At 38.5% G+C, this 17,632-nt stretch overlaps 1 protein-coding gene across 3 annotated transcripts in view; it reads left to right on the top strand.

Annotated features, from left to right (window-relative positions):
• The window catches only part of LOC150091130 (mitochondrial intermediate peptidase), a 323,378-nt gene that overhangs the window by 59,084 nt on the left and 246,662 nt on the right, over positions 1 to 17,632 (top strand). For all 3 annotated transcript variants that reach the window (XM_090382168.1, XM_090382159.1, XM_090382176.1), the window contains exon 5: positions 5,127 to 5,245. In XM_090382168.1, the coding sequence (XP_090238294.1) occupies positions 5,127 to 5,245 (119 nt within the window). The remainder of the gene's footprint in view (positions 1 to 5,126; positions 5,246 to 17,632) is intronic.

Genomic DNA, 17,632 nt, shown 5'->3' with positions numbered 1-17,632 from the left:
CAGCAAGTTATCTCCTTTCCTCATCCAGAAAAATCTGGAGAGTATTACTGGATCTCCTAAGACTAAAAAGGCTACAATCTGGAGACCTACTATTAGAAACTGCAAACATTAGACATTCAGAGAAACTTCTACGACTGACTTCTACAAGTGTATCTCCCCATAAAACACTAAATACATCTAAAGGTATGATATCTAGCTTGGATCTGTTGAATGTGACCGAGGACGAAATAACTCAAGAACTTCATGATCAAAATGTTATTGCGGCTAAAAGAATCATGATTAATAAAGACAATAACCTTACACCCACTAGGAATATTATCCTTACATTTAATTCTCCAAACCTACCATCATCAGTGAAAGAGGGTTATCTTCTTTGCCATATTCGTCCATACATACCCAATCCTTTGAGATGTTACAAGTGCCAAAAGTATGGCCACTCTCAAACAACATGCAGAGGAAACCCAGTATCTCCTAACTGTGGATCTTCTGAACATACATAATCATAATCTGAATGTTTGGTGACAGAAAAGACTTGCCCCAACTGCAAAGGCAACCATCCTGTGTACTCAAAAACGTGTGACAGATGGAAGGCCGAGAAAAAAATTGTTAAATATAAGGTTGAGAACAAGGTAACCTATCAAGAAGTGAGAAAAATAATTGCTCCTACTATGCCCAAACGTACCTATGCTAATATTGCACAAAAACAACAAACAGTGTCCACCCAAACTGATGTTACAGTCCCCTTAAACATATCAATCTCTGACTGGGCTCAAGCTGTCCTCTCTCAGCAACAGTCCAGTGTCCCTAAGCAATCAGACCAGGCAAGTAACATGTCCTTCCCCACCCGTAATTGCTACTGCATCATATAGTAAAAGTTGCATACAAAAAAAGTTTCAAAAAAAATATATTCAAGATACCTCCATGGATACTAATTTCTTATCCACCCAGGAAGATCCAATTTCAGAAATATATGTGGAGGAAGAAATGGACACTGGTCGGCCTACATTTTCAAAAAAAGACAAACAGAAATTTGACTGACATAAAACTACCATACTGAAAAAGCAGTCAGATACATTTCCTTGTTCTCATCTGAAGTATTGCCTTATATTTTACAGTGGAATCGTAGAGGACCTCGTAGCAATATCGACGATATCCATTACCTTATTCTTCGCTACTCTCCAGTTGGTTTCTGCTTGCAAGAAACCTATTTACCTTCCCAAATTTCCACCTCCATAAAGAACTACTCTCTATATATCGAAAAGATCGCAATACATCAAATGCTGCCTGTGGCAGTGTAGCCATCTTCAACTCGCAGATCCCAGCAAAGAAAATTGTTCTTCAAACAGAAATTGAAGCTGTCGCTGTACGTTTCATTACTCAGATTGCGATAACACTATTTTCAATCTATCTTCCACCAAATCATACCTTCTCTTACCAAGATCTGGAAAACCTTCTACTGCAGTTACCTTCCCCTATCTGTCTGTTGGGGGATTTCAATAGTCACCACCCTTTATGAGGATCTTCCAAATTAGATACACATGGCCGACTGATTGAAACCTTTCTAGAAAGACAAAATCTTACCATTCTTAATAGAGGTAAACCTACGTACATACAATTGCAAACTGGACAAACTTCTGCAATTTACCTCTCAATACGCTCCCTGGTACTATTTCCAGTCATGGAATGGTCTGTTATGAATGATCCCATGGGCAGCAATCATTTCCCAATTATTTGTAATATGCTCACTGCACAACCACCATTAGCTGAACCCTGCCGGAAATGGAAATTTTCTCATGCCAACTGGGTGAAATTTCAGTCGGCAATTAAACTGAATGAGGAAATTATCCGATTATAACCCATAGATGAAGTGACAGAATATATCACATCCCAATTGTTATCAGCTGCTAAAAACTCAATTCCATTGACGAATCCATGGCCCGGCGTCATTTTAACTACTGGTGGAATGATGAATGCACGAAAACAAAGAGGGAAAAAAATAAAGCGTGGAATTTATTTAGACGATTCCCAACCACCCCTAACCTCATCAACTATAAGAAACTAAGGGTAAGAGCACGTCTCATTCAAAAACAAGCCAAGAAGGACTCCTGGACTCGGTTTGCATCCACTGTAAATAGAAACACTGACTGCAAATTAATGTGGAAGAAAATTAGACAGCTTTCTGGAAAGTTTTCGACCATCCCTTCAACAATTCTTTCCTGGAATGGGCAAGAACTCTCTGCTCCTATGACTATAGCAAAGGTTTTGCCCAAGGCATTTGCTAAAGTCTCAGCGACATCAAGTTATTCCCTGGAATTCCAGAAAATCAAGAATATCACTGAACAGCGACCCATCAACTTTCACACCTCTGTAAACTTACCATATAACCAGCCTCTTCAGTATTTGTAACTTCTATAAGCCATTAGAACAGCACACAACAGTGCAGCAGGGCCCGATGGAATATATTACATCATGTTACAGCACCTTGATGACAAACAATTACAGCTGCTGTTGTTATTTTATAATCGAATATTTCTGGAAAACATCTATCCTACGTCTTGGCACCATGCCACAGTTTTGGCCTTTTTGAAACCCAGTAAAGATCCCTCCAGTCCTTTTAGTTACCAGCCAATTTCCCTTTCCAGTTGCCTCGGTAAAATCTTCGAGAAAATGATCCACAAACGACTCGTTTGGATAATTGAAGACCAAAACCTAATGAGTAATAATCAACATGGCTTTCGCCAAAACAGGTCTACTTTAGATCTTATGATCAAGGCCGAGTCCGCAGTTCGCAATGCCTTTGTCAGAAATGAACACCTTGTTATGGTCTCCATCGACATAGAGAAGGCATTTGATACCACCTGGCGTCATGGCATTCTTAGAGACCTTCATGCCCTTGGTCTACGAGGCAATCTGCCTATATTCATTAAGAACTTTTTATTGAATCGTTCTTATCAAGGTCGATATTTTAACTTCCTTTCTATGACATTCTTGCAGGAAGAAGGAGTTCTGCAAGGGTCTGTACTGAGTGCAACTCTTTTTGCCATTAGAATTGACTCCATTACTAAAGAACTCCCAAGTACTGTTGAGAATTACCTTTATGCTGACGATCTTTCTCTTTCTTGCCATTCTCAGAACATGAGATCTATTGAACGTCAATTGCAGATATCACTAAATAAAATACAAAAAAGGGCAGAAAACAATGGTTATCGTCTTTCACAACAGAAAACTGTCGCTATACATATTTGCAATCAACACAAATTACATTCATATCCCAAACTTCACATGTCAGACTTTACCATTCCGATTGTCAACAGCTTGGGGTTAACTCTTGACAAGAAGTTAAACTTCATTGAACATATTAAATTCATACGTAATACCTGTCTCAGAAAGCTCAATATACTAAGAGTTTTATCCGCCTTGTATTGGGTAGCAGATCGTACCTCGTTGCTTCGACTATATAGAGCATTGATTAGATTACATTTGGATTATGGTGCTCCAGTCTACGATTCTGCTTGAAAGAGTGCACTACGCTGGCTGGATCCTATACAACACAGTGCATTACGGATTGCACTTGGAGCCATTAGGACATCTCCAACTCACAGTCTATACATTGAAGTTCACGAACCCCCTTTGCACCTCTGCAGAAAAATGTTACTACCGAAGTATGCAGCCAAAATAAAAAGTTGCTGCTTGCATCCTATTCACCCATACCTCTTCAATCCTCAACTAACTAATCTCTACAGAAATAAATCTAATAAAATAAGGCCAGCAGGCCTACGGCTTTTTGAAATATCACAGAGTGGGAAAGTTCCTCTTCATTATAGTCAGCATGTAATGAATTACTTTCATCCACCTTGGACTACCCCTCCTCAACTGAAATTTGATACTTATTTTCTTCGATGGGGTAAGAATCTTCTACCGACTCTCAACCTGAAACAACTCCATGCAAGTCATTCAGAGCCACGTTGATTTCCTGCCAATATATACTGATGGGTCCAAATCTCAATCAGCCGTTGGAGCCGCAGCAGTGTTTCCCTCCACTATTATTTCAACTTCCCTTCCACCCGAGTATAGAAAATTTTCCGCAGAACTACATGGAATAAAATTAGCTCTACAAAATTTGAATCTTTACCTATCTTCAAAATATTTAATTTACACAGACTCTCTCAGCTCAATTAGAGCAATGCAAAATCCATTCCATATGAATCTCCCTGTTTTAAACCAAATCAGGAAGTTGCTCTTGAAAACTGAAAAACGTCAACAATTAGTGAACTTTTGTTGGATTCCAGCACATTCAGGGATAAAGGGAAATGAACTGGCGGATATATCGGCAAAAAATCTCTCAACATTAGATTTGACCTCAGCTGATATTCCAGCCTCTGACCATGATATCATCATAAAAGCAGCATACCTTGAACAGTGGAAAGAGCTATGACACACCCAGACTAATAACCTTTTCCAATTGAAACAGGAACCGAAATTTTGGCACTCGAGCATCCAACCAACTAGAAGGGAAGAAGTAGTACTTGCACAGGCAAGAATAGGACACTCATTTGACCCACCTCCATCTACTCACAGGTGATGATCCTCCTCAGTGTACACACTGCTCAGTACATCTAACAGTGAAGCATATTCTTGTTGACTGTCCTCAATATAACCAAGATAGAACATCAGTTCTGCTTTCTCTGATTAAACTACAAGAACCAATATCACTAGAGCATATTATAGGCAATAAGGCAAACATTAATGAACTTTTCTGTTTTCTGAAAAAAGTTGGAATTTTTCATCGCTTCCAAATAGTTTCTAAAATGACATTGAAATGCCTTCAATTCTGCATTATTTCCTAACACATCTTTGTGGACAGGTGCACTATAGCCAGTGTAGCTTATGTGCCATTAAACACCCATTATGTGCCATTAAACACCCATAACACACACACACACACACACACACACACACACACACACACACACACACACACACACACACACACTTGTTCACAAATGGACAGAATCTGTGTGCAGAATGACTTGTGGACAGCTGTCCATGCTACTATTTATGTTTTACTTTAATACCATTTATTTATTTATTTATATAATTTTATTAGTATTGATTTATTTTTACAGAGACAGTTATCGGTAACCTTAAATGATTATATATTGCAAGTTGGATCACACTTCATGAATGGAACTCTACAACCAAGATCTGTTTTAAAGTCACAGCTACCTGAAACTATCAGGCACTGGTAATTGTATTTATTTTATGTTAAATCCTCTAAAATATTATTTGACAGCCTTTGCCTATCTTATTATTATCTCTGTGATATTCTTATCTCTATGAAATTCAAATGCCTGCTAAAGGTGGATGAAAATGAAGCAAACAGCTCTTTCTTACAGGCATGGAGTGAATGGCCTTCAATACCTGGTATAAGGCAACTGTACTTGTCTTACCCAAACCAGGAAAGGATTCAGAAATCCTAAATGACTGTCTTCTTACAGCTTGTGCAAGATTCTGTGTTGGATAAGCAATTTGCCACTGCATTGATATGCAAGGCGTGTTCAATAAATTATCTGCCTAAAGTACTTCCCATAGTTATATTTAAATGATTCATGATTTATCATGTTCCTCCCTATCTCAACTTGAATTATACTAATTTTGATCCCACTATGTTTTTAGGTTGTGTTGCTGTAACAAAAAGAAGGAAGATACCTGTATCAAATTATGGATTTGCTGAAATTGGAGCATCTTTTGGTCATCAAGTTTCTCATCAAAGAAGGAAATGGGCCAAAGGCATTCATAAAAGGATGGTGGCTATGTATGGCAACAGTGCACATTCAGAGTACCAGACAAAATTCTGATCAAAACAATTCAAGTGGGGTAGAGAGTCCATTGAAGATGATCCAAGTCCAGGATGGTCTGTGAGAGCAACCACTCCAGAAATGTGCCAAGCTGTGAAAACTTGTGCTAATGACAGACATTTAAAGATGTCCCAAATCTCTAGGGAATATGACATATCTGAGGGGGCAGTTATAGTCATCCTCCATGAACATTTGGGGATGACTAAGGTCAGTGCAAGGTGGGCCCCCAGATTTCTGACCCCTGTGCAGAAGTAATTCAGAGTATGGTGTTATGAAGAGAATTTATAGCAATCCTGAAACTTTCAGAATTTTTACAGGTAATGAAACATGGGTTCATCACTGGGATCCTGAGACCAAGCAAGAATCAATGCAATGGAAGCATAATTTTCTCTCTCACTCAAAACCTGAGGCAATTTTGTACATTCACTGCTTGGAACACAAGCAGGCAGTCACTGGGGTGTCATATGCATCCCTACTGCACAATCTGAGGGATGTTATAACGTTCGTGGATGTCACATGGAACTGCAGGAAATAAAACCGAATCCACAAATATGGAACTCAAACATTAGGAAAAGTTGAAGAGAAGTTGGAGTAAATACTTGCCAGACTACAAATTGGCCCAATCATCTTATGCATTATTATCTATTACCTAATGAAAATATCTCTCTCTCTCTTTTCAATGCCAAGTTCAGCTTTCAGTAGGATACATTCTTGTGATATGCCTTCACTTCAGAAATTCCAGGAAATGAAAATGCCGATCAAACAGCCAGTATTATACACAAGCATAGGTTCTGTATTCAGGCTAAAAACCACTCATCCAGTGTGCATACCACAGTCAATGGAAGAAAACAGCTACGGCTGTCTCAGACTAACACTAAACTATTGCTGATTAAACATGAAACACACTATTGAACTCCAGTTTAAGATATGATAGGTGTAAAGAAGTTATTCTTGCCAGACCTCAAATTGGACACTTGTTTGACTCCTCTTTCTCCTTGTGGTGGAAGATCCTCCAAAGTGCATTCACTGTCCACACTATAAAACTGACAGAACTGCAGCCTTTATATGTTTGTCCAAGTTATCTGAACCATTAGCACTACACCACAGCATAGAAAATAATGCCAACTTGATGGAATTATTCAATTATACCTGAAATGAACTTGCATATATAATTGTCTTTAATTAATCAGTGTACCTTTTTTCTTGAGTAGCATATGGTCATAGCAGCTTTTGGGCCATTAAATCTTAACGAAAACAATTATGAGCTTTGGTTATTAGTTTTTTGTGTACTGGAATTCTTATTACACAAAAGATTGAAGTTAATCCTGAATTAAACTACTAAACAATTTATCCCCCCTGCACCTGTTGATGCCATCTCAAATCTGATCTTTTGGGTTCATTTTCAATTCTAAGAAAGTAATAGAAAAGATAAAAATCATTTGTAGCTTCAGTGCCCCATCATCATCTGTCATTGTTCCGCTATTCCATGGGTCAACATATGAAGCCTTGCCACCATGCCCTGTCCATGTACTTCTCTCTGTCATTGATTTCACTCCACTTTCCTGCTCTCTTAATGACATCGGTCTTTATCATGTCCTGCCACCTCATTCTTGGTCTTTTGTCCCTTAATTGTAAATCAAACATTCTTCTTGGCAAATGCCTCTCGTTCATCCTATTGACATGTCCAAACCATTTCAAGCAGACTTTTCAATCCTGTTCAAGAGTTTTTCAACCTGAATTCTCTCCCTAATCACATCATTCTTGTCTTTCTGGCTATGCTCCTTACAAATTTCATTTCTGCCCCCTGAATTCTGCTTTCATCCTTTTTCTTCATAGTCCTAGTTTCAGATGCATACTTGGGGCCATGTGTATATGTAAAGGGCGGCTCCTAGAACGTCAGTTCAACTCCACCTCATATCTCTTTGAAGATAGTGAGGAATAAAATTGAGACTGGAATCAATTGCCACTCCTAGAACCTTGTTCTCTTTAACTATGGGGAGACGAATATTGTTGATCTTGACCAACGGAGGATGAGAGATATCTAACTTTGAGCCAAGAATCATCATCTTTGTTTTTGACAAGCTGATTTTAAGCTTAATAGTACAATAGTTCAATCATAGAGATCATGGAGAACAAAATTTGCAATAGTTTCAAGAGCTGCCCTAGAGTTACCATTGACCAAGATGGTGAGATCGTCTGCGTATGCTATTATTTTGATGTTATCGAAAGATTGGGAGATCCACTGCTGCAGTACCATGATCCATGTAAAAGGACCCAATATAGATCTCTGTGGATACCCTCTAGATACTGATCTTGATACTTGGCTATGTTCAGCCTTGATTATTATGGTTCTATTGGCAAAGTAATTATGGATTAAAAAGTAAAGGTGGTTGAAGACAATTGCAGACACTCGAGGACGCTCTCCACCAAAGGGAGTCAAAGGTGCCCTCGAAGTCGATGAAAACACCCGGGGTATATTTATGTACAGAGTTTTGAACCGAAGAGACAAAATCCACAAGAGCATCCTTGCAGGAACGTCCGGGACAAAACCCATATTGACTCCTTGAAAGCAGATCCTGTTCTACCAGTAGGTTATTCAATCTAATGTCCATTAGTCACTCTAGCAATTTACCCAAATTAGCCTAGCCAGCAGAGCAATTGGCCTGTACGATCTAGCCGCTCCAGAAGGCTTATCCAGCTTTCTGATAACTTAACGAGAGCGACCTTCCAAATTTCCAGAAAAGTTTCTTCCTGAAGGCATCTGTTGAATAAGTTTAGAAGAACATAAGGTTTTTAATTTCACCGCTCTGATAATAAAAATGTTTTCTACAAGATCTAGTCCTGTGCACTTCAGAAAATTAACTTTATGCGAGACAGCCTGCAGTTCATCCAACGTGAAAGGTTCAGTGGTTGTTGAGGGCACATAAAATTCATTGTCTGATCGGATTTTAGAATGAACAGCAGAAATCTGAGGTAGGATCATCCAATGGAAAAAGAGCATCTAAGATTGCATTTGCTGAATAATGCCAGTTCAGTGTTTCCACAGAGTCTGCCACAATTGAGCCAAATATGTTAGACTCAAAGGACTTTCTCCTAACAATCTTGTATAGAAGACCCTAAGGGTGTGCCCGAGAGCACACCCTTTTGGGCACACCTCATTTTCAGAGGTGTGCCCGAAATTCATCCATGTTTCATGCTTTCGAGAGGTAATGGCTTTCACGTAGCTTTTCCTCAATGAAGAATACTGCTGGTAAAAACAATTAAAGTTGGCTTGGGGCCAGTCTCTATGCCTTTGGTAATACCTATGGACTCAATGCATTTTCCTTAACTGGGATAACTCCTGCATCCACCATGAACACGTCTTCTGATTAACTCTCTTTTTTCTAGAATACTTAAATGACACTTTTATTATAGCATTTTGAATATAGTTCACTTCATGAGAAATAGGTGAGGATTCAAAAGAAGCAAGTTTCTGTTCAAGGTCCAGAAGAATGGAAGAGTCAAAAGCATTCCAGTCAATTTTTCTGATGGAAAATCTTATAAATTCTGGCTGTGAGAAAGTGTATGAAGTGTGGAATGGCAGAATCAGGGGAAAGCACATAATAGATACTCCATGATCACTGGTACACCAGTCCATATACAGAGTCCAGTCAGTAAGCTGCAAATCGAAGTGAGAGTTTGTCATCATTATATCTATATTAGATTCTCCTGCATAACTCGAAAAAAATATGAGGGTGATTAGGCTTGTGAATTGAAAACAATGATTAATTATGAACTCCTCCAAGAGAAGGCCATGCACATCTGTAGAAGAGCTGTGCCAAAAGTTTGATTTTGTGTTGATGTCCGATGAGACCAATATATTACTATTCAGTCCCAAAGTATTTATCACAGTGTCAAGGTAAGCAAGTGATTAAAGTCCTCAGATGGAGGGCTGTAGTGACAAATTAAGTAAAAAATTCAGGCTCGCCACTCTTCTCCTGACTGAAAACCAGTCCAAATTCATTGGCCGTACTAGCCACTTGTTCCCTGCTCTCCTCATATGCTGAGGTCATCTGCGAAGAGCTTAACTTTCATCTTGTCTTGTCCAAGTTGTTCCACCACTCTACATTGCACATCATTCATGACAGCTATGAACAGTAGTGGTGACAGGATGCTCCTTGTCGCAAATCTGATGTTATTTCAAAGCTCTCCGTCAACCCCATCACTGTTCTTACTTTGTTCACTGTATTGGTGTACATATTCTCAATTCTCTCCACAAGATGTTCCTCTATCCCCAAGTTTCTCAAAACCTCCCACACTTTCTCACTCTTCAGAGCATCAAACGCTTTATGTCCAAAAATGCCATCCATATTTCTTTATTGTGTTCATAACACTTTTCCATCAGTTGCCTGATGCAGAAAATTAGATCCACCAGCGATCTGCTAGGCCTAAAGCCATACTGTTCCTCGGCCATCCTGTTTTCAATTGTTCCTCTTATCATCCGTCCTCATACTTGCTCAGTGCCCCATGGATATTAATTAAACTAAGTAAATAATTGTTGCTATTTGCTGGTGAGATTTGGAGAAAGAATGTGATTGGTTGATGTAGATTGATTAATAAGAAAATTAGGATCTAGGCTATGTTGCTAATATTAAGTTGTGGGCTTCAGGGTATACACATTGTTGTGAATTGCATTTTAACTTCTGAAAGATTAAAATCTCAATAGAGTAAACTGTTTAGAATCCTCAATCCAAGAGGTTTCGCACCTCTCAACCCACTTGGATTGAGATATGCCAGAATTTAAAATTTTTCAGGTTTCAGAGAGTCATACGTAGTGGTTGTGCAGTTTTGGAGAAGCTCATTTCAATGAATATTATGCCCTAACAACTGAACATTCACATCTGCAAACATTTATAATGACTAAAGTAGTGCTAGTTGTTACAAATATAAATAGCAGTTTGGTTTGTTAAAAGTAAACAAATGACAAACTCACAGCAAATGTTCCTTTCAGGTAGCACAGTGGTTATAATCACCACCATCCCACACCAGATGATAAAGGTGTGAATTTGAATCCTATCAAGTGATATGAGAATTTTTCTGTAGGCTTTGTTCACAACGATGCTGAATTAGTCAGTCTTAGAAACCCTTGTTTTTCATTCAATGAACAGCAAACCAGCTGAAAAATACAATGCAATTAGATACAATATAGTAACAACACCTCATAGTTTTACTTGTCTTGCCACTTAACATACACCCAACCTAACAGAAAATGTTCTGTAATTTAGACTTTAAATGGGTGCCTACTATATTATCAGAGAGTACCAATGAATGGGCTTCAGAGAAAAAGCACATTTGCTTTAAAAAATTAATTCTTAAGAAATAATCACAATGAGGTATGTGCATGTTTATCAGTTTACATAACATTTTTATTTTAATATATTGTTGAGAAATTCAGTTAGTTTTTTGCAAATACTAAAAAAGGTCACTGAGTTTCATTTTTGCTGCTATTATAACTGTTATATAGATAAAAAAAAAAAAAAAAAAATGTTCAGTCACTCACTAGGCCTTCTGTACCATAGTGTTGGTATGGAGTGGAAAACCAAGTGAGCAATTTTGAGCTGCCTGTTGTTTTCTCCCTACTTGAGTCATACAGTTGATGAGCTGTATGACTAGTTATGATAGCAGCAAAAACCTTGATTGGACGGAATTAAATGTATTGTGTGTATATCAGTAAGTTGCTATCTATGGAGGAGAGATTAACCATAGATTTAATCAAGCATAAATTTTTTTCAGCTCTACAAAACTGCACATTTTTGGTCTCTTTGCTCTCAGTTGTCATAAAGTGACATCAATCTCCAATTGATGCAAGTGTTCTTGCTAGCCACATAGCTGTACAGTATATACTACCCTTGCAAAGAGTAGTTTGCAAACAGTGCTGTTTCTTAGTCAGTAAACTTGGTCTGTACTTAATAAGAAGAGGAACCAGACAAACTATTAAATGGAATGGCAAGGTGGTATGGGAAGGTTTTTGTTGTTGTTATGAATTGAAAGTGTCTGCAATTTTGTTGAGGTGCAATAGGAAGGAGTACATGATGTGAGCCTTGTCAATCAATTCAGCCCTGGAGAGACTGTGCAAGGTTCATGGGGTAAAATTTTTCGCAGTGTGTTCTCTGCTTGTTAACAGGGCACTTTGTTTTTACACTGAAGGGATACACTTAAAAATAGAAGGGGTGTGAATATTTTCTGATGCTATTATAAGGAGATACACAGACTAATAGGTTAACAGCAGCTGCAGGCAGAGGTATAAATAATTCTTGCACTGCTTCTATTGGAAAATGCAGCAGCCTGGAAAGCAAGATTTCAGGGAGTTAAAAGCTTGCTAGTGGTCTGCATAGAACAAGCAAATACATGGGCTACCTTAGGATTACTAAGACCAAAATCAGCTGCATGTATATTTGTGTGCATGCTAATCCTAGGAGCATAGTTAGTGAATTTGAAATTGTGCGTATGCTACAAAGTCATCAACTATGCTAGTAGCATAGTTGATGACTTTGAAGAACTGGTTAGTAATAAAATGTGGACATTTTAGGGATATTGGCAATGTCATGCCAATATCAGGCAGAATTTGAAAATGTTGAGTACAATGTGTAAAAATGTATAATACAGAAAGGAAAAGATAGGGGTTAAGAAGCACATAAAATCTAAGGCAGTACATCCATTTGACATGGGTGACTGTGCAATGTTGAGTCAGTTTTGTGTGACATAAGCACTGGGAAAGCAAAAATGATAATAGGAGTGTGTTACTGGCCTAATGAGTATAAGGAATGGCTGCACAGAAATATAGAGGACCAGTAAATCAGAATGCTTTATAAAGTAGGAGTGTATTATAGGCCTAATGACTCGAGTACAACGAACAGATGTACAGCGAAATAGTAGCCCAGTAAATCGAAAAGTCTTATAATGGGAGATTTTAACTTCCCAGATATTGACTGGAACTTGTGGATTGGTCACTTGCACACCAGCAAGACTTTTGTGGATATATTAGATGATTGTTTTCTACAGCAGCATGTTCGAGAGGCAATCAGAGGGAGTAATATTCTTGATCTGATTATCAGCAGTGATTATTCATGCATTATGAATCTGCGGATAAAGGAACCACTAGGTGGCATAGATCACAGTGTACTGATGTGGCATTTCCTTAAAGATATAACTACCTAAACATGCAACAAGGAATTAATCTTGGAAGCTAATAGGCTTTTCATACCAACTAAGAAATACTATTCAAGGTTTAGGCCTAAATGGATATCAGATGAGCTAATGCAACTCATGACAGAGAAGAGAAATGCATGGGATGCATATAAATTATCAAGTGATACAGAAAAGGCTATGATAGATACAAACTAGTGTATAATCAAGTCACAAAGGAGGTTAGGCAAGCAAAAGCATATTACGAGAAATCTTTGGCAAAGAATGTAAAGAGATCTTTACATCCATTATATGCAGTGCTTTACATGCAAAGTACTACATATGGATGGGAAGAAGTGGTACTCACATGAATGAGAACAGGACACACCCATCTGACTCACCTCCATCTACTAATGGGCGATGATCCTCCTCAGTGTCCACACTGCTTAGAATATTTAACAGTCAAACATATTCTGATTGTCCACAGTATCAACAACATCGAGCTGCAATACTTCAAAATCTGGCTAATCGTCGAGAACCATTGATTTACATCATATCATTGGAGAGGACACAAATGTTAACGAGCTTTTCTGCTTTTTAAAACAAATTGGAGTGTATCATCTTTTATAAATAGGCTTCAGAACTGAAACTAATTTAAACTGGATTATTTTTTAATATTCCTACGAATAGTCGCACTATAGCCATAGCAGCTAATGCGCCAATAAACACACACACACACACACACACACACACACACACACACACACACACACACACACACACACTGCATATGGATAGCAGTAACCCCAGAGTAATGTACAAACTGTGCAGTACTGCACTCAGAGTAGTGGAGAATGAAAAAGACCTGGGGGTAATTGTGCAGTCAGATATGAAATTTTCTGAGTAGTGCAGACAGGCTTCCAGGAAAGATTATGGGGTTTTGTCAATGATATACAAGAATTTTTCTAGCAGGGATAAGGAGTTGATTATCCTTTTGTATAATTCAAGGATCAGGCCACACCTTGAGTACTGCATACAGGTCTGGAGGCCTCATTTTAGGAACAATCTAGAGTTCTAGAACAAGTACAGAGAAGGGTAACAAGATTGGTGAGGGAACAGAGGGGTGCTCTTACCAAGGAAGGCTTAAGTTTTACAAATGCAGTGTTTGGAGACTAGGCACCTGTGAGGTGATCTGATTGAGGTGTATAAAGCTTTGAATGGTTTCAGCAGGTCAGTGCTGATGGGATTCTTCCTCATACTCAGCTTACAAACCTGAGGGGTCAAATTCAAATTGAGGAAAGACATTTGTGAAATAAATGTGCAAAATTTGCATTTAGTCTGCAGGTAATTAATTGTGGAACAAACTTCCGTCTGTCGTGTAAGTTGATAACCTAAATAAATTTAAGGAAGAAGTGGACAAACTTTGCAATAAAATGGATGGGTGAAAGGGGAGAAGTGTTTTTTTTTTTTTTTTTTTTTTTTTTTTTTAACTGAAGCTGCATAATCTTGCATTCTTGCATCATATGGCTTTACTAACGCTAATGAGTGGCTTTCTTCCCAGGTATTGGCTTGACCATGTGGGTTGCTCACTCACACAGTGACGAGATTTCCTGGATGAATGTTTTCTATGCCAGTGTATCACAGAGGCAATTGGAGGAATCAACTCTCTATGATTATTAACAGTGACCCTTCATCCATCAAGAATCTACATATCAGACTCACTAGTCTCACTACATATCAGACTCTCTGTACACGCTCAAGCAAATCTACATCCTTCCTAAAATGAGGCCTCCAGACCTGCTCACAGTACTCAAGGCATGGCCTGACCATTGCCTTATACAGAGGGACAATCATCTCCTTTTCCCTGCTAACAAAATTCCTGTATATCATTAACAACACCCCATGACCTGCCCTGGCAGCCTGTCTGCATTGCTCAGAAAACTTCATATCTGACTGCACAATTACTCCCAGGTCTTTCATTTTCTGCCTCCTTAAGTGTAGCACCACACAGTTGGTACATTTCTCTGGGGTTACTTCTACCCATATACAGTACTTTGCATTTTACAATGTTAAACTTCAGTTACCACTTCTCAGCCCATCTGCCAAAAATTTTTAGATCCTGTTGCAGTAACACACTGCCATTACTGTCATTGACAATTCTACCAACCTTTGTATCATCTGCAAACTTCAATACTAAGCCTGATATACCTTCATCAATATCATTCATAAATATACAAAACAACATTGGACCCAACACCGAACCCTGTGGGACTCCACTAATAACATTAGTCCACAAAGAGCAGCACCCATTGATTGCCACCCTCTGTCTTCTCCCACTTAACCATCCTTTTATCCATTGAAGCAACTTACCCTTAATACCATTCTGCTCCAATTTGTACAGTAGTCTTCCATGCGCAACAGTGTCAAAAGCTTTCCTGAAATCCAAGTATATGATATCAAAATAATTTTTTGCATCCAGTTCCTTTGTAACCAAATCATAATAACCAATCAAAGTTGTCAGACAAGACTTTCCCTTAACAAACCCATGCTGTGTCTGAATTATTGCTGCAGTCTTGTCTAGATGATCCTGCAATGCGTCTTTAACGAGTGACTCCATTATTTTACCCAGAACAGAAGTTAAACTAACTGGTCTGTAATTACTCGTGTCACCCTTTGATCCCCCTTTGTGAATTGGGGACACATTTGCACATCTCCAGTCCATAGGGACCGCCCCTGAGTCCAAGGATGCTCTCATAATTATGGCTAAGGGTTTGATTACTTCCTTTGCTGCCTCCTTTAATATAACTGGATAGATCCCATCCACCCCAGGTGCTTTTCTTATGTTTAACTTCAACAATTTCTCCTCCACTTTGTTCTCAGTTATTATAAAATCATTAAGCACCCTTTACAATTTGGTAACCTTGTGGCATTTTCAAATCTTAACTCCTCATGTGTGAATATAGATGCAAAATTGTCATTCAGTTTGTTTGCTATCTGAGCAGGATCATCAACAGTCAAACCATCAATATCAAGTGGACCAATCAGATTCATCCCCTTCCTACCAATTCATCCCCACTACCAATTCCTTAAATACCAATCTCCAGGTGATTCTCCCGTGGGGCAAAGACAACGTAGTTGATTTCAATCCTTCTGAAACTCAGTCCTGTCTTATATCGCGCAAAAAAGATTCTTCTGGTCCTATGCTTAACTTTGGTGACACTCCGATTTCTAGTCAAGATGATATCTCTTTTGGGGATTACCCTGACTTCTAATCTCTCTTGGCACAAGCACATTGCAAATAATACTTCCTCTGAATCTAAAAAACTTGATTTTCTCTTTTGCTCTTGGTGTTACTTCTCTTCCGAACAGTTGTTTAATCTGTACAAATCACAAATTGGCCCTACCATGGAATATTGTTTCCACATCTGGGGCATTGCCCCCAAAACAAAGTCTTGAATGGTTTGAGCATGCTCAATGCTGATGGGATTCTTCCTCTAGCTCAGAAAAATCACCTGAGAGGGCATAAATTCAAATTGAGGAAAGACAGATGTAGGATAGATGTGCGGAAATTTGCCTTTAGCCAGCGGGTGGTTGGTGGGTGGAACAGACTTCCATCCCTTGTCGTGGAAGTTGATAGCCTAAATAAGTTTAAGGCTCAGCTGGACAGGTATTTCGAACGAACAGAGGGGTGAAGTGGAAGTGGTTATTTTTATTTATTTATGTTACTTTTTTTTTTGGCTGATGCTGCATAAGCTTGCTTTCTTGCATCAAATGCCTCTGCTAATGCTAATGCTAAAACCTCTGTCTTCTAGATTCCATTCAGAAGAGGACAGTTAGGTTAATTAATGACTCATATCTAACAGAGTCTCTCCACTCTCTGTCTCTGTTGCATGCCTTATTTACAGATACTTCCATGGGCACTGTTCTTCTGAATTGGCTTCTGTAATTCCCACTCTCTGTCTCTTTCAAAACAGTCCGAACACATGCAGCCAACATCCATTTACTGTCTAACTTCAAACTCACAGAACCATCTTTTTATCTTGCTCGTTTATTCATTCAACTGCTGTTTTTTGGAACAAACCAACAACCTTCCTTCATATGTATTTCCTGGAAATTAGTCTACAGAAGTTCATATATAATGTCAATAAATATCTTCTTTCAACCTCCAACCCAAGCATGGTACTAAGTCCTATAGGTTCTAATACCTCTCGTGTTTGGGGTTTTCATAAAAAAAATCTCTTGCAAGTACGTCTTCATCACTTCATCTCGTCTTCATCTTCATCACTTCGTCTTCATCTTCATAAGTGTTGAAATATGCTTAGGTAGACTTTGACATTTCCAATGGACTCATCGACTATACCGACTTAAAAGACCAATTGGTGATGAAATGCACAACCTGAAGCACCTGTCCTCAAATACTGTGCCTTGAAAGAGCACTCAGTGATGAAATGCAAGCTAACTAGGAATGAACTAGACTATTTGCACTAGTCCTTTTGAATCATTAAGATCCATTGTTGCAAGTTTTTCCTATCCAAGCTACAAGATACAATGATTGTAAAACAATGAAGTCACAGCCCTTAGAGTTATCTTTAAAATAGGCCATATGTTTT

This window comes from Mastigoproctus giganteus, chromosome 1 (assembly GCF_048544385.1).
Source record: "Mastigoproctus giganteus isolate SK-2022 chromosome 1, ASM4854438v1, whole genome shotgun sequence".
Lineage (NCBI taxonomy): Eukaryota > Metazoa > Arthropoda > Arachnida > Uropygi > Thelyphonidae > Mastigoproctus > Mastigoproctus giganteus.
Note: the sequence above shows the minus strand (reverse complement) of the source record. Positions and strands in the feature narration are given on the sequence as shown.